This window comes from Bufo gargarizans, chromosome 4 (genome assembly GCF_014858855.1).
Source record: "Bufo gargarizans isolate SCDJY-AF-19 chromosome 4, ASM1485885v1, whole genome shotgun sequence".
NCBI classification, from domain to species: Eukaryota; Metazoa; Chordata; class Amphibia; order Anura; family Bufonidae; genus Bufo; species Bufo gargarizans.
In genome coordinates this window covers 79,956,898-79,983,614 of record NC_058083.1, presented here as the reverse complement: position 1 = coordinate 79,983,614, position 26,717 = coordinate 79,956,898, and the positions used below count along the sequence as shown (strand labels likewise).

The following is a 26,717-nucleotide window of genomic DNA, read 5'->3' as shown; positions in this document are numbered from 1 at the left end:
TCTTAGCGGGTGTGAAAAAGGCCCCCATTTTGGACAGGTAGCGAGGGTCCAACAAGGTGGAGAGCCAGAAGTAATCCCTCTGCCGAATGGTGACAATTCGGCTGTCACTACCCAAGCAAGTGAGCATGTAGCGGGCCATTTGTGCAAGTGACCCGGAGGGACTCCCTGCCTCCATCTCCACTGCATACTGCCACAGTGTGCCTGGGTCATCTGCCTCGTCTTCCTCATCTCCCTCTTGCTCCTCCGGCTGCTCAGTGTCCTCCTCTTCTGTCACCTGTGTAGAAAAACCACCCATTTCGCTACACATTGCATGTGCTCCAATGTGCTCCTCCTCCTCCTCTAATTCAGCCACCACATGGCTCATGTGGCCGTTAGATCTAGGCGCCACGTCTCTAGTCCCCTGACCAGCCAAATGTACCAGCATCTGTTCCAGGACATGAAGCAGTGGAAAAACGATGTTCATCCCGTAGTCCTGGCGACTGACAAATAACGTGGCATCCTTAAAGGGCCTGAGCAAACAGCAGGTGTCACGCATGAGCTTGGCTTACATCGAAGTTACACAGGGGAGTACTCCTGTCAGCTTGGATCATCAATAAATCATTTATGGCCTTTCTCTGTTCGTATAGTCTGTCCAACATATGGAGTGTGGAATTCGAACGGGTGGTAAGGTTGCATATCAGTCTATGTTGGGGGACCCCGTTCTGCCACTGCAGCTCAAGGAGAGTGTGCTTGGTGGTGTCTGAGTGGCTGAAGTGCATGCATAGTTTCCTGGCCATTTTTAGGATGTCTTGCCGACTTCAGGAACCGCTTAACAAGCAGATTGAACACGTGCGCCATTCAGGGCGCATAGCTCAGCCCTCCTTGACGCAGTGCCGACACCATGTGTAATGGCCCCCGAGTGGCATTACCACTCCTACACCCTGTTTCTATCTTTAAATGCTAATATAATGTTATCTTATGCATTTATTTCCAGGTCTGTGCATTTATATTAATGTTATGTAATTGTTCATGTAATGTGCCTGGTTTAACAGCAGGTGGTAGCAACTATGGCAGTGTCACGATGGGGAGTGGGGGAAACCCCCACCGTATAATGTCAGGGAAGAAAGTACTGCCACCAGGCCTGAAACCAAGAATAAGGGAGTGGGACACCTCCTAGCACATCCCTAATCCTCGCCCTGACTTCTAACTGCATGAGCGGACCTAGAAGGTAGGGCAGCTCATGCTCAGTAAACCTAGAGCCCTACTAACCCTGATGATCCCTGGTAGTAAGATCAGGGCCAGTGACGACCTGTTCTTCTAAGACACGGAAGAGCAGGAGTCTCTGCGGGCCTAACAGCAATGAGAGGAGCAGACTGCAAGCAGACGACAAACTTAAAAGTTAAGTGTCCTGTGGCAGAATGACAACAGACCACAGGACCACAATGTCACTTACCTGCCCACAACAACTAAAAGAAACGAGTCGTCTGCACCACAACCACTGGATCCTGTTAAAATCACTGAAGCCCAATGTGACAAATATGGATTATCATCTACTGGCAGCCCTGATTGTCATTTGATTCACCTTTTGGCATGTACACAGTCAGTGTACATGCAAAATATGTTCTCACCCCCAAGCCATCTGCTGTCAGCTAGCAAGGGAGGAAGCCTCAGGGGTCCAGGCTTCATGGAGGCCCCAGGTGGATAAAGTCACACCTCAACCAGCCAGGTTGGAGGCAAGCTAATCCTGCAGGAAAACTCCCAGCAGGAGATCTCAGCCCTTGCCCAGGATCAATGATACCTCCCAAACATGTTGGCACCTACATTTCATAAGAAATTATGAATCGTCCGTCCATCCCAGGCACAATTAAGCTATTCCCGGTGGTCCTGGCTTGATGCCCGGGAGGAGAGATATACATTTCTCCCCACAGAAACCAAATAACGGTACCATGCTTGAACTCTAGTTGTAGCCAGAACCCAGCGGATCAATTGGACCCGGAAGCATCTTCCTGCGACATTTTGGTCTGGGGCTATGAGCCCTAAGGGGTTTTATGGGTAATTTTCTGCCAGCACCAGAGAAGGAGAAGTGGACCCTACCCATAGGCGGGGAGGGGAGCGGCAGGCTACAGGTCATAAGCCCATGCAAGCCAGCGGGCTGTGTCTATTCTGAAGGGGGTGACATTGTGCCAATATGTTTGGAGAGACCGGGAACCAGCTGACATCACTGCCCCCACATGACTGCAGTCAAGGACTATTCCACCCTCATAACCCAAAGGAACTTCCATCTACCCGGTAACTGACTTTTGCTCTGCTTAACCCTGTTGTACAGTACAGACCAAAAGTTTGGACACACCTTCTCATTCAAAGAGTTTTCTTTATTTTCATGACTATGAAAATTGTAGATTTACACTGAAGGCATCAAAACTATGAATTAACACATGTGGAATTATATACATAACACAAAAGTGTGAAACAACTGAAAATATGTCATATTCTAGGTTCTTCAAAGTAGCCACCTTTTGCTTTGATTACTGCTTTGCATACTCTTGGCATTCTCTTGATGAGCTTCAAGAGGTAGTCACCTGAAATGGTCTTCCAACAGTCTTGAAGGAGTTCCCAGAGATGCTTAGCACTTGTTGGCCCTTTTGCCTTCACTCTGCGGTCCATCTCACCCCAAACCATCTCGATTGGGTTCAGGTCCGGTGACTGTGGAGGCCAGGTCATCTGGCGCAGCACCCCATCACTTTCTTTCATGGTCAAATAGCCCTTACACAGCCTGGAGGTGTGTTTGGGGTCATTGTCCTGTTGAAAAATAAATGATGGTCCAACTAAACGCAAACCGGATGGAATAGCATTCCGCTGCAAGATGCTGTGGTAGCCATGCTGGTTCAGTATGCCTTCAATTTCGAATAAATCCCCAACAGTGTCACCAGAAAAGCACCCCCACACCATCAGAGTCCATCCGTTCACCTTTTCTGCGTCGCACAAAGACACGGTGGTTGGAAACAAAGATCTCAAATTTGGACTCATCAGACCAAAGCACAGATTTCCACTGGTCTAATGTCCATTCCTTGTGTTCTTTAGCCCAGACAAGTCTCTTCTGCTTGTTGCCTGTCCTTAGCAGTAGTTTCCTAGCAGATATTCTACCATGAAGGCCTGATTTACACAGTCTCCTCTTAACAGTTGTTCTAGAGATGTGTCTGCTGCTAGAACTCTGTGTGGCATTGACCTGGTCTCTAATCTGAGCTGCTGTTAACCTTTGATTTCTGAGGCTGGTGACTCGGATGAACTTATCCTCCGCAGCAGAGGTGACTCTTGGTCTTCCTTTCCTGGGGCGGTCTGCATGTGAGCCAGTTTCTTTGTAGCGCTTGATGGTTTTTGTGACTGCACTTGGGGACAATTTAAAAGTTTTCCCAATCTTTCAGACTGACTGACCTTCATTTCTTAAAGTAATGATGGCCACTCGTTTTCCTTTACTTAGCTGCTTTTTTCTTGCCATAATACAAATTCTAACAGTCTATTCAGTAGGACTATCAGCTGTGTATCCACCTGACTTCTCCACAACGCAACTGATGGTCCCAACCCCATTTATAAGGCAAGAAATCCCACATATTAAACCTGACAGGGCACACCTGTGAAGTAAAAACCATTTCAGGTGACTACCTCTTGAAGCTCATCAAGAGAATGCCAAGAGTGTGCAAAGCAGTAATCAAAGCAAAAGGTGGCTACTTTGAAGAACCTAGAATATGACATATTTTCAGTTGTTTCACACTTTTTTGTTGTGTATATAATTCCACATGTGTTAATTCATAGTTTTGATGCCTTCAGTGTGAATCTACAATTGTCATAGTCATGAAAATAAAGAAAACTCTTTGAATGAGAAGGTGTGTCCAAACTTTTGGTCTGTACTGTACCTATATCACCTGTATCTGTAACCTCACACTACTGCATATATTCTCTGTGTATATTGTGTCATCTAGTATGCCCTTAAGGTGATTAAATATATAATTTTATCTTGTGCTATCTTGTATCTCAATCACGAATCCCCACGCCCGTGTTTTGGCCTAGTTATAAGCTACTGCGGGTTGGTTTCTCACCCTATATAATCTCCTTACTGGACCGGACTTATATCAAACGAGAAGCTGGTGGCAAATTTCTCGGGCTGAGAAGGCGCTGTTTCACGGCAGCAGTGAAAAGGCTCTCTCAGCTTGTTGCCTCTCTGTACCCGCGTGGACAAGAAGTGTCTGTTAGAGTTGAGCGGACACCTGGATGTTGACCCGAACTTGACCCCGAACCCGAACCCCATTAAAGTCAATGGGGACCCGAACTTTTGAGCACTAAAATGGTTGTAAAAATGTCATGGAAAGGGCTAGAGGGCTGCAAATGTTGTCAAAATGTGGTTAAGAGCATGACAAGTGCTCTGCAAACAAATGTGGATAGGGAAATTACTTAAAATAACATAAAATACGTAAAAATAAAAAATAATAATCTTTATCTAGGAGGACGAGGTCCATATGGAGTAGGAGGTTGAGGAGGAGGTGGATGTGGCAGTGTAGGTGGAAGTGGCGGTGGAGGAGGAGGAGATAGCCTACACTGCTTTTTGTTTTAAAATTAATTTTTATTCTTTTAAATTAGGGTACACCTCAAAACATTGGGAAATATAACCCTCCAGTCGTGCTAAACACACGTTCAGACAATACACCTGCTGCAGGGCAGGCCAGCACCTCCAAGGTGTAAAGGGCAAGCTCAAGCCATGTGCCCAATTTGGAGACCCAGAAGTTGCAGGGGCTGACCCCTGTCAGTAAGTTTGTGTAGGCGTGTGCATACTTACTGCCCCACCATGTCGCACGTCCCCGTGATGTTCACAATCCAATTTGATATCTGCTCTATCAACTTTCAATGTACTTTTATGTGGCTACCATGGTGATTACGGGTAGCGTGAAATCAGGGTTCCAGGCCGGAGAGGGATCGTGAGAAAAAGACACCAAATTTAAGGGAGATAAACTTATTAAATTGGGATAGAGAAGAAATGTGGGAAAAGCTATTGAGGTGCAAATGTGGGACAAATTACAGAAGCCCAAATGTGGGCCAAAAGAGACAAGTGGAAATGTGGGACAAAGTATTGAAGCTTAAATATGGTACAACTTGTTTAAGCATTGAATCAAAGGAGGTGGCGCGCATCAATTAAAGAAGCATTTCAGAAATTTTATTCCCTGTCTCCTATGCAGAGCAGGGGTTTATTCACGTCTAAAATTGTATAATGTCAACCCAAGAATGTAACAGAAAAATTACAGAAATTAATTAACCTGTCTACTTGGTAGAGCAGGGGTCTATGACAGAAAACAATTGTTTATTGTCACCCAAAAATGTAAAAAAATAAATTATTGAAATTTATTAAGCCGTCAACTAGGTAGAGGAGGGGTATATTACGCCCACAAATTGTTGAATTTGACCATAAAATGTAACTGACAAATGTTTTTTTTTTTTTTTTTTTTACCGGTCTAATAGGTATAGCAGTGGTACATCACACCCAAAAATTAGTGAATTTTACCAGAAAATGTAACTGACAATTTTTTTTTTTTTTTAGTTAACCGGCCTACTAGGTATAGCAGTGGTACATCACACCCAAAAATTTGTTAATTTCACCCAAAAATGTAACTGACAAATAGTTTTATTGTTTAACCGGCCTACTAGGTATAGCAGTGGTACTATACACCCAAAAAATGGTGAATTTCACCAGAAAATGTTAATGACAAAGTAGTGAAATGACATAAAATAAAATACGTACAAATAAAAATAAAAATTAAAAATTGATTTATGAGGTGGAGTTCCATATGGAGAAGGAGATTGAGGAGGCGGTGGATGTAGCGGTGGATGTAGTGGTGTAGGTGGAAGCGACGGTGGAGGAGGTTTTGGTTTTAATTTAATTTTTTAAAATTAGGGTACACTCTAAAAGGGTATGAAATATCCAAAATACAAGAATGAGCAATTGCGCTGTAGTATAACAATGGCTGCTTAGTGACGGTATACATGTCTATTCTGCACAAGGTACGGACAAGTCCTGAGGGATCCATGCCTGGTTCATTTTAATAAACGTGAGCTTGTCCACATTGGCTGTGGACAGGCGGCTGCACTTTTCTGTGATGACGCCCCCTGCCGTGCTAAACACACGTTCAGATAATACACTGGCTGCAGGGCAGGCCAGCACCTCCAAGGCGTAAGGGGCAAGCTCAGGCCATGTGCCCAATTTGAAGACCCAGAAGTTGAAGGGGGCAGACCCTTCATTCAGTACGTGTTGTCGTGTGCACATACCACACCAGCAGCGCATCTACCAGCGTGCGCTTGTACTCGCGCATCTTATGATCACGCTCCAGTGAGGGAATTAAGAACGGTAAGTTGTCCTTGTAACGGGGATCCAGCAGCGGGGCCACCCAGTAATCAGCACAAGTTAGAATGTGGGCAACTCCTCTTCCATCATCGCCAGGAGCGTTTTTTCAAGGAGGCATACAAGTGGGATAGTAACGCTGAGTACGGCGTTATCGGCACTGGCCATGTTGGTGGAGTACTCAAAACAGCGCAACAAGGAACACAGGTCTCGCATGGAGGCCCAGTCATTGGTGGTGAAGTGGTGCTGTTCCGCCGAGTGACTCACCCGTGCGTGCTGCAGCTGAAACTCCAGTATCGCTTGCTGCTGCTTGCACAGTCTGGCCAACATGTGCAAGGTGGAGTTCCACCTTGTGGGCACGTCGCATATGAGGTGGTTAGCAGGAAGGCCAAAGTTACGCTGCAGCGCTGACAGGCGAGCAGCAGCAGCAGGGTGAGAACGCCGAAAGCTGCACTTTATGCAGCAGCTCTGACATATCGGGGTAATTTTTAAGGAACCTCTGCACCACCAAATTCAGCACATGCGCCAGGCAAGGGATGTGCGTCAAACCGGCTAGTCCCAGAGCTGCTACGAGATTTCGCCCATTATCGCACACCACCAGGCCGGGCTTGAGGCTGACTGGCACAAACCACTCATCGGTCTGTTGTTCAAGGCCCGTCCACAGTTCCTGCGCGGTGTGTGGTTTGTCCCCCAAACAGATACGTTTTCAAACTGCCTGCTGTCGTTTACCCCTGGCTGTGCTGAAGTTGGTGGTGAAGGTGTTACTCTGACCAGATGAGGAGCTAGTAGAGGATGAGGAAGCAGAGTAGGAGGAGGAAGCAACAGGAGGCAAACTGAAGCGCCCTGCAATCCTCGGTGGTGGAAACACATGCGCCAAACTGCTATCCGCCTCAGGCCCAGCCGCCACTGCATTTACCCAGTGTGCTGTTATGGAGATATAATGGCCCTGACCGTACTTACTGGTCCACGTATCCGTAGTCAGGTGCACCTTGCCACAGATGGCATTGCGCAGTGGACACCTGATTTTGTCCCCTACTTGGTTGTGCAGGGAAGGGATGGCTCGCCTTGAAAAGTAGTGGCGGCTAGGCACGACGTACTGTGGGACAGCCACCACCATAAGGACTTTAAAACTATCCATCTCCACCAGACGGAATGACAGCATTTCAAATGGCAGTAATTTAGAAATGCTGGCATTCAGGGCTAGGGAACGCAGGTGGGTAGGGGGGTACTTCCTCTTCCTCTCCATCGTTTGGCAGATGGAGAACTGAACGCTTCCGTGGGACATTGTGGAGATGCTTGGTGACCCAGGTGTTGGTGTTGCTGGCAGATCCTTTGTTTGCGGGGTGGCAGGTGGCACTGTCACTCCAGAGGTGGATGAAGAGGCCGAGACTGCAGCAGAAAAGGAAGCAGGAGGAGCCAGAGACCTTTCTTGGTTTTTGAGGTGTCTACTCCACTGCAGCTCGTGCTTTGCACTTAAATGCCTGGTCATGCAGGTTGTGCTCAGGTTGAGAATGTTTATGCCTCGCTTCAGGCTCTGATTGCACAGCGTGCAAACCACTTGCGTCTTGTCGTCAGCACATTGTCTGAAGAACTGCCACACCAGGGAACTCCTTGGAGCTGGCTTTAGTGTGCTCAGTCCCTTGTTACGGTGGGCAGTAGCAGGCGTACTATCTAGAGGATGGCCGCTCCGCTTTTGCACCCTGATTCCTCTTCTGCTGTGCTGGTGGCTCTGTGCGACCACCGCCTCTTCCTTTAGAAATACATCGGTCACTCGCATGACCTTGATTCCATGTGGGGTCGAGGACCTCATCGTCCTTCACATCATCTTCCACCCAGTCTTCACCCCTGCCTTCCTTGTCGGTCTGCACACTTTCGAAAGCCCCAGCAGTTTACACCTGTGTTTCGTCATCATCCGAGATGTGCTGCGATGGTCCTCCCATGTACTCATCTTGAAAGATGAGTGGTTGGGCATTGGTTCACTCAGTCTCTTCCACTTCTGAGGCAGGGCTAGGTGGATGGCCCTGGGAAAGCCTGCTAACAGAGTCATCAAAAAGCAGAAGAGACTGCAGAAACCCAATCTACTATCGCCTGTGCTTGTTCAGGCCTCACCATTCGTAGAGCAGCATTAGGCCCGACCAAATACCACTGCAGGTTTTGTCGCCTACTCGCACCTGAGGAAGGGGTTTCACTTGTGCGTGTAGCTGGCACAGATTAACTACGTCCTCTCCCTGCAACAGGAGCTCCACCAGCAGTACCACGACCTGAGACACGTCCCTTATTTGACGCTCTCCTCATATTTTTCTAATTTAGGATCTTGCCCTAAATGGGTGTTTAATAGTAGAATAGAACAAAAGTATGTAAAGGGTGTATCTCACATGACCTGAACCATACTAGGCCTCAATTAAAGATTTTTTTGCCCAAAATGGCTTTATTTCAAATGCCTGAATCAAACCCCTGTATGTAGAAGGTGTATCTCACACGGTCTGAACCAGTCTAGGCCCGAATGAAATATTTATTTGCCCAAAATGGCTGTATTTCAAATGCCTGAATCAAACTCCTGTATGTAGAGGGGGTATCTCACAGGGCCAGAACTAGTGTAGGCCTGAATTTAATATTGGTGCGCCAAATGGCGGTATTTCAAATGCCTGAATCAAACCCCTGTATGTAGAGGGAGTATCTCACAGGGCATGAACCAGTGTAGGCCTGAATTAAATATTTATTTGCACAAAATGGCTGTATTTCAAATGGCTGTATTTCAAATGCCTGAATCAAACCCCTGTATGTAGAGGGGTATCTCACAGGGCATGAACCAGTGTAGGCCTACATTAAATATTTCTTTGCCTAAAATGGCTGTATTTTAATTGGCTTTATTTCAAATGCCTGAATCAAACCCCTGTATGTAGAGGGTGTATCTCACATGGTCTGAACCAGTGTAGGCCTGAATTTAATATTTCTTTGCCCAAAATGGCTGTATTTCAAATAGCTGTATTTTAAATGCCTGAATCAAACCCCTGTATTTAGAGGGGGTATCTCACAGGGCCTGAACCAGTGTAGGGCTGAATTCAATATTGGTGCACCAAATGGCGGTATTTCAAATCTCTGAATCTAACCCAAATGAATTAAGGGTGTATCTCACAATGACATCTGCATTAAAGGCTGGCAACTACAATTTTTTTTGCCCAAATGAATTTGACATATATATATTTGACTAATATATTTGACAGCAATATATTAGCCTGTAATTTCACACGTGCTAATGCTGCAAGGCCTGAAAATAGTGTTTTTTGTCAAAAAAGTGTGTTTTTCAAACTCCAGAAAATGATGAGTGTATTTCTAGCTTAAATTGCACACTGACTAATCCAGATGTTGTAGATTGCCCAAAAAGTGTTTTTTTGGTAACAGAATATGAAAGCTGTATATATTAAACTTGAATTTAATACTTGCAGATCAGGAAAATACTGTTTTTTTGACAAAGTTTTTTTTTTTAAACCCCATAAAATGATGGGTGTATTCCTAGCTTAAATTGCACACTGACTAATCCAGATGTTGTAGATTGCCAAAAAAGTGTTTTTTTGGTAACAGAATATGAAAGCTGTATATATTAAACTTGAATTTAACATTTGCAAATCAGGAAAATACTGTTTTTTGAGAGAGAAAAAAGTGTGATTTTCAAACCACAGAAAATGATGGGTGTATTTCTACCTTAAATTGCACACTGACTAATCCAGATGTTGTAGTTTGCCCAAATAATTGTGATTTGCAATGTCCCAAAAAGCTCAGATGCAGTGCTGGTACACTGAGCTTGCATAAAATGGTCGCCGCCGCTGCCGCCCACCTAACTAACAGAATTATAAAAGTTATGGTTTTTTTGTCAATGAGCTCAGGGCAGGGTAAAACGGTTGTGCCCTGCACCCACACAACTATTTCTCTTTAGATCGCTGAGTTAGATTCTCTCCTAGTCTCTCCCTGAAATTACAAGTCCAGCAGCATCCTCTCCCTACACTTGTAACAGCAGAGTGACGTGTAGCGCTATGTGACTCAAGCTTATATAGAGCCTGGGTCACATGCTGCTCTGGCCAATCACAGCCATGCCATTAGTAGGCATGGCTGTGATGGCTTCTAAGGTCAGACAGTTAACCGCTTGTTATTGGCTGCTCTGCAGCCTCTCAAAAAGCGCCAAGAAAGCGCCGAGCACTGAACCCGAACTTTTACTGAAATGTTCGGGTTCTGGTCCGGGGTCCAAAAATCCTAAAGTTTGGTACGAACCCGAACTTTACAGTTCGGGTTCGCTCAACCCTAGTGGCTGTTTAAACTGTACCAAGCTGACCTTACCTGCTCCTCCGGAGGGCATATTGTCACGCTTTGGTAATAAGTGACCATACTGCGTCTTGTGGGCTCAACATAGGTGACGTCAAGCGGGCACGAGGCGTGGTATTCGTTACATATTCAACGCTCTGCAGCAGCCATGAGGAGCTCAGAGGCTGCCTGGTCTCCGGCCTGGAGATGCTCCAGGGCAGCTTGTAGGAGAGCAGCTGAGCCGGCATGGCTGGGGGATGGGCAAGTGAAGTGAGACCCACCACGGACCTCATCTGCGGCGACTGGCTCCTTCAAAGCATCGGCCATCTCCTTAGCTTTGCTCCTTGTGATACTGGCCGTCATTGCAACTGATGGTCACTGACACAGACTGAAACCTGATGCACACACACCTTATTGTATTTGCACTCAGACTGTCTAGTGTTGAGCTGATCTTAAGACTCCAGCGGCAAAAGCTACTGCTGGTCGTCTTTAGTGTCTGGGAGTATGGGTCTCACACTCACACACACTAGTATCTCGATCCCACTGCTGCCACCAATATGTAACGAATACCACGCCTTGTGCCTGCTTGACATCACCTACGTCAAGTCACGAGACGCAGTATAGTCACTTGTTACCAAAGCGTGACATTACGCCCTCCAGAGGAGCAAGTAAGGTCAGCTTGGTACAGTTTACACAGACACCTCTTGTCCACGCGGGTACAGAGAGGCAACAGCGCCTTCTCAGCCCGAGAAATCTGCCACCAGCTTCTCGTTTGATATAAGCCCGGTCTGCTAACGGGATTATAAAGGGTGAGAAACCAACCAGCGGTAGCCGGCCGCCTATGGGTAGGGTTCACTCCTCCTTCTCTGGTGCTGGCAGAAAATGACCCATAAAACCCCTTAGGGCCCATAGCCGCAGACCAAAATGTTGCAGGAAGGTGGTTCCGGGCCCAATTGATCCACCTTGGTTTCCGGCTACAACTAGAGTCCAAGCATGTTACTTTTATTTGGTTTCTATGGGGAGATATGTATATCTCCCCTCCCGGGCATCCTAGCATTAAGCTAAGACCACGTGGATGTTTGGCTTTGCTCCAGGATTGAAAAAGATAACCAAATTATGTCTGGGATGGACGGACGATTCATAATTCCTTATGAAATGTAGGTGCCAACATGTCTGGGAGGTATCATTGATCCTGGGCAAGGCCTGAGACCTCCTGCTGGGGTTTTTCCAGCAGGGTTAGCTTGCCTCCAACCTGGCTGGTTGAGGTGTGACTTTATCCACCTGGGGCCTCCTTGAAGCCTGGACCCCTGAGGCTTCCTCCCTTTCTAGCTGACAGCAGATGGCTGTGGGGTGAGAACATATTTTGCATGTACACTGACTGTGTACATGCCAAAATGTGAATCAAATGATAATCAGGGCTGCCAATAGATGATAATCCATATTCCTCACAACCAAACACACAAATCTGGGCTCAGTACCAACACCAAACACAGGAGCAGTAGTAACTGCCTGGACCACCATGCGGTAAGATGCATGGCGGACCCAGACAGCGCTGCTTAACTGAGTTGTAGTTTCCCCTCCGGGTAACCCCGGGGACCCCCTTCCGGAGGTACAGACAAACAGGGGAACACCAAAACACCAAATAGACCAGACATGGAACACCAAATGACATACAACAAACACCCTGTACATCACACACCATACTCAAAACAACAAGTGAGGATAGGTAAAGGAATTGAAACAAAGGGAAGACAAGGGAATGACATCGCAGATGACATCGATGTAAAACTAGGATGGCCCTCAGATAGCATCCAAGAAAGGATCAAGCTCCTTCTCATACAAAGGCAGACATAACAATGATCTCAGTCTCACAAAAACAGTATATGAAGACACCTGAGACCACACCCAGCTCCACCTTGCTCACACCTTAACCCCATGCACACCAGAAAGGAAGAGCAACAGCCTTAAAGGGAAAGCACACACGCATGCAATACAATACGTTGCCACAGTCAACCAGTATGTGTGGCGAAAGTGTCACGGCAAACTACCTCCCAGCCGTGACAGGCAGAGCTAGACTTAGAATGAAACTCACCATTCCATTCTCCCCTCCTTTCTTTGTCAGAAGTAGGACAGTCCTGTTTGCTACCAGAAGGAGGTAGGGAGTTCTGGTGTGTTCTGGTTGAGACTCCATGTTGGAGCTGACAGAATTCTAACCTATTCGCTGGCATAATCCAGAGTCAGACTACAGAGAGAAATTGCAGCATCCTGCAGAAGCAGAGATTCCAATTAAGTCTATTAGTACAGCAGAGCCAAAGAGAAACCGATGTAGCAGAATTGAGATTGTTTGCCTGCCAGAGTTAGGCTACTTTCACACTTGCGGCAGGACGGATCCGGCAGGCTGGTCTCCCTGTCGGATCCGTCCTTCCGCTGTTTCGCCATATCGCCGCTCCGTTCCCATTGACTATAATGGGGATGGGGCGGCGCTCCGGCGCAGTATGGCAGTTTGCGGTCAGAACTTTTAGTCCGGCGGCCTTTCGCCGTGCACTGCTGTACTGCACCGGAGTGCTGCCCCCGTCCCCATTATAGTCAATGGGGACGGAGTGGTGGTCCGGCGATACGGCGAAACAGCGGAAGGACGGATCCAACAGGGAGACCAGCCTGCTGGATCTGTCCTGCCGCAAGTGTGAAAGTAGCCTTAATGCTAAAACCTCCAGATATTGGGCCACTGACTTTAATAATTTTCAAATTAAGATAACAATCATGAAATAAAACCTATAAATAGTATATTAATATTAGAATAAATAAATACTGTGACGGTACAATCATGAATTAAAAAGCACCAAAAGTTGAAATAAGCAGCAAATATGTTTGTATAGAAAAGCGCAACAACTTGAGTAGTTTCTAATATAGCAGAAACTGACAATCACTGACAATGGAACAGTTACTTTGAAACCAACAGTGTCTTTTAAAAGTAGCAGCACGTTTTCAGAGCAGCCGACAACAGGATCTTATTTTACTATCAGTGTCTTTCAAAGTTAGCAGCACATTTGCGGAATAGCCGACAACAGTATAGCAGCTAGATAAACACTCTTATCACTGTTGTACAAGGTAGTGGCAATCCATATCTGTAACAGGCAGCTTTGTACTACCTGAATAGCGCACACAGTGAGACTTGTTCAGTGCGGAGAAAAGCTGAACATACAGCGGCGTCCCGCTGCATGTATGACTCAGCGATGTCCCGATAAAAGTTACTGTGTAGCAAACTTGATTACACCGACCTCAAAGTCGGAAACGGTCTTACCCGCTTGGTGCGGCCCCAGCCGTCCAGCGGTATTCAAATGGACTTTGGCTTTCTATCCACCAGAGTTTCGTTCGCTGTCATAGGTCTGCACACGTGGGTCCGCCGGTTTGGCTTCAGATCCGATGTGATAGTGCCCTCTACGCGAACCTTTAGCGGATGATAGGCAACAGTCTTTGTCCTTTAAGTAGTGCACTACTTCTTTAAGAGATGGGGGGGTCTGACCAGACGCGTTTCGGGGCTCCAGCACTATCACATCGGATCTGAAGCCAAACCGGCGGACCCACGTGTGCAGACCTACGACAGCAAACGAAACTCTGGTGGATAGAAAGCCAAAGTCCATTTGAATACCGCAGGACGGCTGGGGCCGCACCAAGCGGGTAAGACCGTTTCCGACTTTGAGGTCGGTGTAATCAAGTTTGCTACACAGTAACTTTTAGCGGGACATCGCTGAGTCATACATGCAGCGGGACGCCGCTGTATGTTCAGCTTTTCTCCGCACTGAACAAGTCTCACTGTGTGCGCTATTAAGGTAGTACAAAGCTGCCTGTTACAGATATGGATTGCCACTACCTTGTACAACAGTGATAAGAGTGTTTATCTAGCTGCTATCCTGTTGTCGGCTGTTCCGCAAATGTGCTGCTAACTTTGAAAGACACTGATAGTAAAATAAGATCCTGTTGTCGGCTGCTCTGAAAACGTGCTGTTACTTTTAAAAGACACTGTTGGTTTCAAAGTAACTGTTCCATTGTCAGTGATTGTCAGTTTCTGCTATATTAGAAACTACTCAAGTTGTTGCGCTTTTCTATACAAACATATTTGCTGCTTATTTCAACTTTTGGTGCTTTTTAATTCATGATTGTACCGTCACAGTATTTATTTATTCTAATATTAATATACTATTTATAGGTTTTATTTCATGATTGTTATCTTAATTTGAAAATTATTAAAGTCAGTGGCCCAATATCTGGAGGTGTGCCCAGTCCCTTTTTTTTAATATATCTCTTTCATACCATTTTGAGTAGTGGGGTGATACTACTCGACTGTGGGCACCCCGTGTGGTGGTCACTCAAACCTGTGCGTCTAACTACCTTTTAAATTTAATGCTAAAACCACTAAAAAAATCCATACAGCCATATTATATAAAAATATATAAATCGAAAACATTATTAGTTCAAATACAGGAATAAATTAATCACTAGAGAGAAAACGACAAAATGGAAATCAGATACAGAAAATCTACAGGGGGCACATCACCCAATAGCATACAGTACTGTATGTTAAAAATAGTATGGTGTAGGTTACACTCCATAAGGTAATATCATCCACCTAATAAAGGTTCATACCAAGGTTACAATCATAAGGCACCACCTCTTGAGCCATTTAAACTAAAGCATGCACTATTGACATAAGTGATCATAAATAATATAAAGTATATAAAGCAAAGTACATGCTTCAATAATGGTCAATCAAGCAGTAAAAGTAACCACAGTAAGAATAGCCACAAGAGAGAACTGCCGGCATCACGGGATTCAACCAGTTTTGGGGGAGTGTCAGGTCAGGCACCTACCATATAGGCAGACCATGCAGCTGCTATGGAGCCCATGGCATGGGGGGCCCGGAGCGCATGGAAGGCCCCGCCCCCTACATCTGCAGACAGTTTATCGCAGCTGCGGACAAGAATAGGAATCATCTATTAAGTGCCGGTGATGTGCGGCATCAGTGTTTTACGGTCCACAATTTGCAGACCGCAAAACACTATGGACGTCTGAATGGACCCTTAGCAGGATTATTTATCTGTATAGCATATTATGTTATTATTTGAGCATATTGTATGGGAGAGGCACTATATGGTGGAGTTACTGGTGTGTGTGTAAGCCGTGTACCGGGGTGGGCTCCCCAGGATACAGCGAAGTCACAGACAAGGAAAGCGACACTGACACCAGCTTAATATGCAAGAACAGAAACTTTTACTTAGGCAAAAAGTCATAACACAGGCATAACCAAAACAATGCAAATACGCATAGAAAACGCTATATCCCGGACTCACAGTCAATGTCCCTGCCCACTGGACAGGCCTAGCCGATGGCGGACACAGCAGAGCCTGCAAGTCGTGCTGTGCCGATACAGAGGACTGACCTAGCCGATGGCGGACACAGCAGAGCCTGCAACATCAATACTGCGCCGCAGAACAGTCCCGAACAACCTGGCAATAACACAACCCTAACTAGCTATCTAGTTTCAGGCCTAGGCTTAGTCTCTGTTTTTCAGGCGCCACTAGTGTAAAGCATGGAGTAAATGGGTGTACTAACCTTCGTCCGTTCTGGGCCCTAGGATGCCGCTTACCCGGGATGGCCACCAAGCTCTCAGCAACCGTGCGGCCTTGCTTGATGATGAGGCCTTCTGTCCACACACTGAAACTGGTCTTCCTGGGACAACCTCTCTTTCAAAGAGCTGGATTCAGTAAGGAGACGACAGCTACTCTCCTTCCTTTGAGTGTCCATTCACTGCCGGACATCTGCAAGCCAGGATGGAATCGGATTTAGTCCCTCACAGCACAATCCTACCACCATGTCAGATCAACACTTCCTGGTTCACTCACAAGCAGCATGAGTCATCACCTACTTTACATATGCAAATCCCAGAGTGTGCTGGTTGTAGCTGCAAAACAGTGGCCTCTAGTGCCCGGAATTCCAAATGACAGTTTAAGTACACTTTAAACTTAAATATTATACAGGCAGAGTTTATTCACAATCTCACATGTGCAAGGTTTAACAACATTATTGGTGTGTAACGTGTAATAGATCATATTTTTTGTGTATAACGTATGATGTTCACGCTTTTATTTCTTGCACATTATGACAGCAATATCAACTTATACTCAAGTCATTATTCATGATAAATGGCTATTTTTTGTCATGGTAAACTAAGCATCAGCAGCAAGGAGTTAAAGGGGTTATTCAAACCCTATAATGCCTCCCAAAATGCCAGGGCACCTCATACAGGTAATACTTAGCCCACTCCCGGCACCCGCGTCACTGATGCCCACACAGCCGCCACTGCATCCCCCCACGTCTCATGAATGAAAACATCCAGAGATGTGGGGGGCAGTCAATAGCAGGCCACAATGGGAAAGAGCCTCCATAGCATCACGGGTGACGCTAGGGAGGCTCATTTCCTTCACGGCCTGCTATTGGCTGCACCCCCGAGCATAAGTATTATCTGTATGCGGTTGCCAAGCATTTTGGGGGGCATAATTGGATAACCCCTTTAACAGAATACCAGAGGTTTTTTTTTCATTTTCATTTTTCTTCCCTATCTTTCTTGAGCCATAACTTTTTTTATTTTTCCGGTCACATATCCATATGAGGGCTTATTTTTTGTGGGACAAGTTGTACTTTCTAATGCCACCATTTAGTATGGCATACAATGTAGTGGGAAGCGGGCAAAAAATTGGGCAAAGTCCCAATAGAAGAGCAGCATTTGTGGAAGTTGATATATTGCAGGCCTCAATCTGTTGTTAGTTGAAGCAGGTATATCAAAACCTGCAATCTGTATTTTGTGGACGCAGGTATATGGAAAACCTCTATCACTATTTTGTGGAAGCTGATATATGGAAGGCCTCAATCAGTTGTTAGTAGTGTGGGGATTCGCTCTGGTAGGCAGATTAGCGGATGCAGTACGGAGGCAAAAACAAAGTCTTTGACTTAAATAATGCAGTGTTTATTCACACAAACAAAAATGACAGTTTGTCGTCTTGGTGTTCATTCACACCATGGCAAGTGCACAGAAAAAAAAGCATTTGCCTTGTCAGTGGTTTTGGCAGTAGCAGTCCCCAACAGGTTTTAGGGCCTTCTTCCCAGCAATGCGGCTCTCAGCCCTTTAGTACGGCACACATCATGTAGATCTCAAACCACAGAGACTCTAAAGACTCACTGTGAAATGGAGGATAATCCACACCTAGCTGAGACTGCTGGCTGGGTTTTATATCCCTAACCAAAACCCTGCCTGGAATGTGGGGAATAGCCACCGACCCTGCACTTTGGCTGCTCCCAGTAAGAGCCGGCCCAGATCGGCTTTACAGCCACAATAAATAACCGATAGTGTCAGTCAGCACTAGCTGCCGCTGACACTTAAAACTACCGGCTCTTACCTCACCGAGGCCAGGAACCTTGCGCTTTCCCACAGTAGTAATGATCGAGTAGTAAGGACAATTGTTGTGTGTGGCAGCAATAATATATATTTTTAGCTAAATTGCTAAAACTTAGACCCAAAAGTCCTTTTAAGGACTATTGTGTGTGGCAGCAAAATCTATTTTTAGCGCATCCTGCACTAAATAGCGTACATTAGTTAGGCCGCTGCAGACAGTGACATTAGCTACGCCACATGTCCAGTGTAAAGTGTGCACAACCAAAAAATAACTGTGACATCCAGTGTACTTTTTCCGTAGACGGTGTCCGCTGCGGACAGTGACATTAGCTGCGCAACATCTCCAATGTAAAGTGTGCACATCCAAAAAATATCTGTGACATCCAGTGTACTTTTTCCTTAGATGGTGTCTGCTTCTGACAATGACATTACCAGAGCCACATCTGCAGTGTAACGTGTGCTCTTCATAAATTTATCTGTGACATACCGTGTACTTTGTCAATAGATGGTGTCCGCTTCTGACAGTGACATTACCAGGGGCACATCTCCAGTGTAACGTGTGCAGTTAAAAAATGTATATGTGACATCCAGTGTACTTTTTTTAATAGATGGTGTCTGCTTCTGACAGTGACATTACCAGGGCTACATCTGCAGTGTAACGTGTGCGCTTCAAAAATTTATGTGTGACACACAGTGTACTTTTTTGCGTAGACGCTGCGGACAATGACATTACCGGTGGTACCTCTCCTGTATAACGTTTCTTCATCCCAAATACCTGTGACATTCCCTGTAATTTTTCATTAGCCGCTGGTGACAGCATTGACATTATCTGCGGGATATCTCCTGTGTTACGTTTCCACATCCTAAATACCTTTTGAAATTAGTTTGCGCATACACTTCCAAATCCTACGCTAGTGTACGTGTGACAGACTTTCAAACATATAGAACATTTAATATGAATAAGGCGAGCAGTAAGGGACGGGCAGTGGCCGTGATGCTGATGGTGTACGTAGAGGCCGTGGCCCTTGGTGCTGTGAAACTGTGCCTGCTGCCAGGGCACTAGAAAAGCAATCATCCACGATACCTACCTTCATGTCCCAATTTGCAGGGCGGCGTATGACAGTGCAACCAGGTGGTTGGTTGGATTGCAGCAGATAATGCTTCCAGTCGGTTAAGCACCACCCTGTCTTCCACCAAGTCCAGTCTCAGTAGCTAAGAGTCTTCTCAACTCAATCCTCACCCTGATCCTCCTTCCTCCCACCATGGAGAGGCTGGCCAAACAAGTGATCCCACACTCGGATATTCCGAGGAGCTTTTTTCAGCGCCATTCCTTGATTTGGTCCTCTCGCCAAGCACGCTTGAAGAGCGACAGATCTGGTGCCCTGATTCCCAAACTTTTGAGCATCCACAATCACAAGAAGATGACTGTGGGGAACGGCAACTACTGTTTAATGAGGTGGATGATGATGATGAGACACAGCTAATAACTCAACGGCAATTATTGGTTGATGAAGAGGTTGAAACACAGTTGTCAATCACTGAGGTAGTGGATAGGTCAACAAGTCAGGAGGATGAACAGAGTGAGGATATGGAAGAGGAGGTGGTGGACGATGAAGTCACTGACCCAACCTGGGAAGGTGGAAATCCGAGCAAGTACAGCAGTACCGAGGGGGAGAGATCTGCTGCACCGCAACAGGCTGGAAGAGGCAGTGGCAAAAGGGAGAAGGCGGGCCACACCAAAAAGGCTTTGAACTGTTCCCCGGAGCACCGCCTTGCGGAAATCTCCCTTTTTTGAGAAAAGTGCGGACGACAAAAGAATTGTAATTTGCAACCTGTGCCTTACCAAAATGAGCCGGGGTGTGAACACTAGCAACCTCACCACCACCAGCATGATCCGCCACATGGCATCAAAGCACCATAATAGGTGGGCCGAACACCTGGGTCCACAATCATTGTCTGCCTCCTCTTCCCCTGTGTTACATGCTGGCCAATCCCCTGTCAAAGGCGCAGGCCTGGATGCCTTCCGTCCTGCACCTGGACCTTCGCAAGCACCATCAGTGACCACATACGTGTCAGTATCCCAGCGCAGTGTACAAATGTCCTTAACCCAGGTATTTGAACTCAGGCACAAATACCCAGCCACCCACCCACAGGCCATAGCACTAAATGTGCAGCTTTCCAAATTACTGGGTCTTGAAATGTTGCCATTAAGGCTTGTGGACACTGAGGCCTTCTGCAGCCTAATGTCGGCGGCTGTCCCGCGTTACGCAGTACCCACACGCCACAATTTTTCAAGGTGAGACATGCCAGCCTTACACCAACATGTGTCCCGTAACATCACACGTGCCCTGGCCAACACTGTTACTGGGAAGGTCCACTTGACCACAGACACATAGACAAGTACATTCGGTCAGGGACGCTACATTTCCCTGATGGCACACTGGGTGAATGTTGTGGAGGCCGAGAGCGAGTCGTACCCTGGGATGACACAGGTTCTACCAATGCCAAGGATTGCGGACCCTACTTCCATCAGGGTTTTCCGCCACCACCTATGTTAGTGGCTGCAACCCCCGCACTTCTCCTACTCCGCCTCCTCTTCCACTTCCACCTCTGAATTATCATCTTGTCAGACATCAGTCGGTAGCTGGAAACAGTGTAGCATTGCAGTGGGGAAGCGGCAACAGGCTGTGCTTAAACTGATCTGCTTAGGTGACAAACAGCACACCACCGCAGAGCTGTGGCAGGGGATAAGGGACCAGACTGAGCTGTGACTCTCACCACTCAACCTAGAACCAGGCATGGTTGTGTCTGATAATGGTCGTAACTTGTTGGAGGCTTTGGAGCTTGGCAAGCTCACACACATACCATGCTGTCACGGTTGGTGTACAGGAAACAAGACAAAGCAACATGCATATATGACTCACTAGATCCAAAGCTAAGGAACCAAAAGGGAGACCCCTGCACAAGACCTAGCACTTTCCCTGGCTGCTCAGCCTATGCAAAGATCCCAAAGGTGGATGGTTGCATATCCACGTACCTCGACTATATAACCCCTGAACACCCTACAATAGTGAGGGGACACGACCACCGGCTCCCTACACCAGACACGGAGGGAGTCAGGGTCACCTGGGATCCAGCAAACAGAAAATAACAGATAAATGTACAGCACTTAACTTTGTAGCAGACTGGGAAACAGGATCAGCATGCACACACACTCCAGGAAGAAGTATAAGCCGCCCAGTAATGCATTATGGGGCGGAATTTAAAGGGATGCAATCAGTCCAACTGCATGACAGCTGAGAGAGGCTAACGAGATGAGGAACTGAACAGCACAACAAAGAAAACTCAAGGAGGAGGTTCTGAAAGGCTTCTGTCAGAGCTTCTCAGCTGTCTGGTTGTGACACATGCCTAGCCCACATGTTCAACCTAGTGGTTCAGCGGTTTCTCAAAACCTACTGCAATTTGCCTCAGCTACCGGTGAAGGTGCGCCGCGTGTGTGCCCATTTCCGCAAGTCATCGACAGCTTCTGCTGGTCTAGCAATGCTGCAGCAACGATTGCAATTGCCAGCTCACCGACTGCTGTGCGACATGAGCACGCGCTGGAAATCGACGTTCCACATGTTGGTCAGGCTATCTGAGCAGCAGAGGGCAGCAGTGGAATACCAGCTGCAACATGGTCATCGCCTTTCCAGTCAGCTTCCACTCTTCACAAGCAACGAGTGGGCATTGATTTTTGACCTCTGTGAGGCTTTACGCAACTTTGAAGAATCAATACAGACGGTGAGCAGCGATAACGCTATCAGTGTAACCATCCCACTTCTGTGTCTACTCAAACGCTCGCTCCTCACAATTAAGACGGATGCTTTGCATGTGGAAGAGGTGGAAATAGGGAAGAGAGTACACAGGGTGATAGCCATACCACCCTCAGTTCATCTTCTCAGCGCGAATTGAATTATGAGGAGGAGCAAGAGACGGTTGCCTCCACTGCAGAGGGTAGTTTGCATGGAAGTTTTATTCCATCTGTTCAGCAAGGATGTGTAGAAGGGAGGAAGAGGATGAGGAGATTGAGAGTCTTGTCTGTTGGGACTCTGGCACAAATGGCTGAATTTATGTTAGGCTGCCTTTGCCGTGACCCTCGCGTTGTACGCATTTTGGCCAACACAGATTACTGGTTGTTCACCCTTCTCGACCCCCACTACAAAGAGAACTTCTCATCTCTCATTCCTGTGGTGGATAGGATGAGCATATTGGTGCAATACCATAAGGTCCTTGTGGAAAAATTGCTCCAAAATTTCCAGCTGACAACGCTGGCTGCAGAGTACGTAGTTCCTTGGCCAACTGAGGAGGGTATACAAGGCGAACAAACAGCAGTTTCAACAGAGGCAGGGCAACACTCTTCAAGGCCTGGGACAGTTTTATGACACCCCGTTAGCACCCTCAACCTGATGTTGTCACGCTGGACATTATACAAGATACACAGAATACAATAAAACAATTGTCTAGGCAAGAAGCTGGGGATAAAGGTCACCTCCTGACAAATCCCTACCAGCTCTCCCTAGACTTCTATGCCCACATTCAGACCCTGAATGTGGGAATGAATGTGTCCTCGTGCCTAGGCTGAAGATTCCCTAAAATCCCTAAGATGGTGAAAGGGGGAAAGAGGCAGCCTGCTCCCTCCGGACCTGGAGAGGACAGGCGTCTCTCTAACAGCCTAGACAGACAATCACAAGAAAACAAAACCAACTTATCTTGTACTGAGCTGGAACAGCAATCCTTTCCTCCTTCCTTCCTCTGAACAAGACAGAAGCTATAAACCGCACAGGACACAGGGAGTGGGCGTAATTTAAACTCATACCAACGACCCCACCCAGTCCACCTGAAGGGAGGCGGATACAGCTTAACTCCAAAACAATAACAAAAGGCTACACATGTGCTACTAACCTAGCAGACCTCCGCACATGACCTGAGCAGCACATGACAGATGTGCGGCCTAGTGTCACAAGAAGGGAAAAATTAGGGAAGATAGTGAAGGAGTACATAGCAGACCATGTCAGCGCCCTCAGTGATCCCTCTGTGCCTTACAACTATTGGGTGTCCAAGCTGGACACGTGGCACGAACTGGTGCTCTATGCCTTGGAGGTACTGGGCTGCCTCGCCGCCAGCGTTTTGTCAGAGCGGGTATTTAGTGCGGCTGGGGTTATAATAACTAATAATCGTATCCGCCTGTCAACTGAAAATGTTAACTGGTTTACTCTTATAAAAATGAACAAGGCCTGGATTGCCCCTGACTTCTCTACTCCACCAGAGGAAAGCGGCTGAACATAAAGGCACTCTAAATGTGGCTTTTATGGTGTATTGAATACGCTGTATTCCCATGCACCCCTTCCACCACTAAAAGGGTATATGGTTCAATCTCCCTTTTCTCCTCCTCCTCCTCCTCCTCCATCATATCAACATTCTTATTAGGCTGCCCTCGCTCCTAATGTTTTAGAGGGTCAGCTCAGCAGCAGGCCCTCACCCATAATGTTTTAGAGGGTCACCAGCAGGCACTCGCACATAATATTTTTGAGGGTCACCAGCATGCCCTCAACCATAATGTTTTTGAGGGTCACCAGCAGGCCCTCGCGCCTAATGTTTCAGATGGTCAAATCAGCAGCAGGCACTCGCCCCTAATGTTTTAAAGGGTCAGCTCAGCAGCAGACCCTCACCCCTAATGTTTTAGAAGGTCAGATCAGCAGCAGGCACTCGCCCCTAATGTTTTACAGGGTTAGCTCAGCAGCAGACCCTCACCCCTAATGTTTTAGATGGTCACATCAGTAGCAAGCCCTCACCCCTAATGTTTTAGATGGTCAGATGAGCAGGCCCTTGCTCCAATCGTTTTTGAGGGTCACCAGCAGGCCATTAATCGTAATTTTTCAAGGGTGTGTAGGATGCCCTCCTTTATGTGTAATAAAGGGTGTATTGGAGTCCTGGTTCCTTGTAATTTTTGGCAGCCCTTTCACTTAGTGCATAGACTTTATGAGTTTAGGAGTCCCACTACATGAACAATTGTACCACAATGTGAATGAGGCCCTCCTTTATGTGCTATACATGTTGTATCGGAGTGCCTCTTCCTTTTTGGCAGCACTTGCACTTTATATAAAAGTAAATATACAGGAAAGAATGTTTCCTAACAATTTTTCCTCTAAAATAGCAGCGACCTGGGAGTTCAAGATGCATCCAGACAACCTCTCCATGCTGTTCCCGAACCATTTCAGTGGTGTTTCCATCAATTTCTGACCTTTTCCTGTGAACCAGACACCCTACCGTCTTCAGAGCAGGGGGTGCATGGTTTATTGCTCGGGTTCTCCCATTGACTTCCACTGTGCTCGGGTGCTCTGCAGAGCACTAGAGCATACCAAGGTGTTCTACTCGAGCACCCGAGCACTTTGGTGCTCGACCAACACTAATAAGCACATAAAGTGCACATATTATGCACTAATGCTAGTGAGTAAACATATTAGCTCATTGTGACAAGACATACTATAGCCATTTCTATAATGTAATAACCAAAAATGTGACAATGTGTATCCCAACCTAATACAATGTACCACAATGTAAAAGATACATGGTGAGGATGAGTTGTCCAAATGACAAGCTATGCTATTGCAGCAAGCCCCTAAGAAGCCTGTGCAAAGGATGGGAGTGGTGGTAGCCTTCATGAGATGTTGTGTCACAGTGCATTCATTCAAGCTATTGCTCCCTGGGGATCGATGCAGTGGAAAGGTGGTTTGAATAATCAGGCCAAAAGTAAACCTACAACAGTCTCTCTTAGTGAAAAATATAACTTGTGGCACATCCAATAGTATTAAGTATAGGATACTGTTCCTGGCACCAGAGGAGGAGATATGGAGGCTGGTTGTATGGCAATTTAATGGCACTTGCAGGCATGTGTGGATATAGGTGTGCACTGTGATCCAGGCTTGATGTTAGTATGGCCTGGTGGTTACTCTAGGTGATGGGTGTCTGAACCGTAGTCCCTCACCTTAAGCAGTGTCTGAAAAGCTGTGGTCTTTTTGCTCACTCTTATGTCTTAGCACACTTATGCTTTTTGGAAGCCATGTGCTTGATTCTGAAAATCTCTCTGGAATAAGAGTCTCACAGGAGAATAGGATAGGGTTCTTAGGAGTAGGAGATCTGGCATGTTCTTTTTATCCCTTCACTATCTGAGCTGGAGCTCCCCCTCATGGCAGAAAGTAGGTCTTGTCAACTTGGCTGGTTGTTAACCCTATTCCTGCCAAACATTGGCAACTATTACCTCCCACTGGAATGAATTGCCGAAACATATGAAAATGCACAACTTTACAATAAATAATAAAAATAACAAATAAAAAAACATTTGTAGATACCCCCAGTATCACTGCTACATCCAGTTTGTGCAGGAGGAATTACCATCATATTTAGTTTTTATGTTGAACAGAGAAACAGATATACTAGTACAGATGTGAACCTGGAGACATGGACTTTTTTCTACCAAGATTTTTGAAACTTTTCCTGTCCTTTAATGGCTGCTAATGACTAGTTAACATTCTTCTGCTCCTAAATATATTCCTTCAATCAAGATTTGTTTTTGAATCTCTTGTTCATGAATTAAATGTTCCTTTTACTTTGCAAAGAGGTGACGATTAGAATAATTGTGCTGCGGCGGCGACTACATAAATGTCACCATAGATTTTCATAATTATTTCGCTATCGAGAGAAGAACACAACATCCTATTTTGTTAGAGACAATGTTTTACAGCCGCAATTAAGTCAGGATTGGAATGCATTAGGACCATCAGGAGATGTTCCTTATGTAAACGTTAATCATGATTAAAAGCGAAATCTGTTCAATAAAATATTTATATGTCGCCATAAAGCAGCAATAATTTGTAGGTTTCATTAGCCGAATGCTAAATGGTTTCCAGAAAGAATTTTTGACTCTTTAAGATTCTTTTTCCCTCTACAGAACATCCTATTAAGCCAATATTGTGTTGCAACTTTCATGTTTTCAGATACTGGAAAACTTCCACGAGCGTCCGTAGCATCCATCATTTTGGTTGCTCTTTTATTTCTTTCCTGGGCTGTGATTTGCTGGATTCTAGTTTGCAGAGGGTAAGGAAGACTTGTCTTGTTTTCCACTTATTTCCTATTTGCTTATTGTCAATCATTTAGATAACAAGACTCTTGTAGATCCTCATGTGCAAATGATTGGCAATGTAATGTCACTAGCCTGCCGGTATCAGAATGCCCTTGAGAGTGTATGTGAGCTGTTACATCTGTATCTGTGTATCTCTACCTGTGTGTATGAAGCTCCATCTGTCAGCTCTACCTCTCTGGATATTAATTTCAATCACAGCGTGTCTTTATCCCTATTGAGATGGATCTTTATACATTGTTCCTCATGAATAGGAAATGCTCTTTTTAATTGTCATAAATAATCCAGACGTAATGTGTAGGCACTATGCTTATTATTGTCAGTATATATCAAGAGGACATGTATTAGGACACCTTCAGACCCCATTTTTTGGGCATGTATCAAAACTTGCAAAGAACACTTGAAAGATTTTTGTTGAAGTATAATATAATATCATA

At 46.0% G+C, this 26,717-nt stretch overlaps 1 protein-coding gene across 1 annotated transcript in view; it reads left to right on the top strand.

Annotated features, from left to right (window-relative positions):
- The window catches only part of TPO (thyroid peroxidase), a 250,087-nt gene extending 223,846 nt beyond the window's left edge, over nucleotides 1-26,241 (top strand). Inside the window, exon 11 of the mRNA XM_044290990.1 lies at nucleotides 26,138-26,241. Within this exon, the coding sequence (XP_044146925.1) occupies nucleotides 26,138-26,241 (104 nt within the window). The remainder of the gene's footprint in view (nucleotides 1-26,137) is intronic.
- The last annotated feature ends 476 nt before the right edge of the window (nucleotides 26,242-26,717 follow it).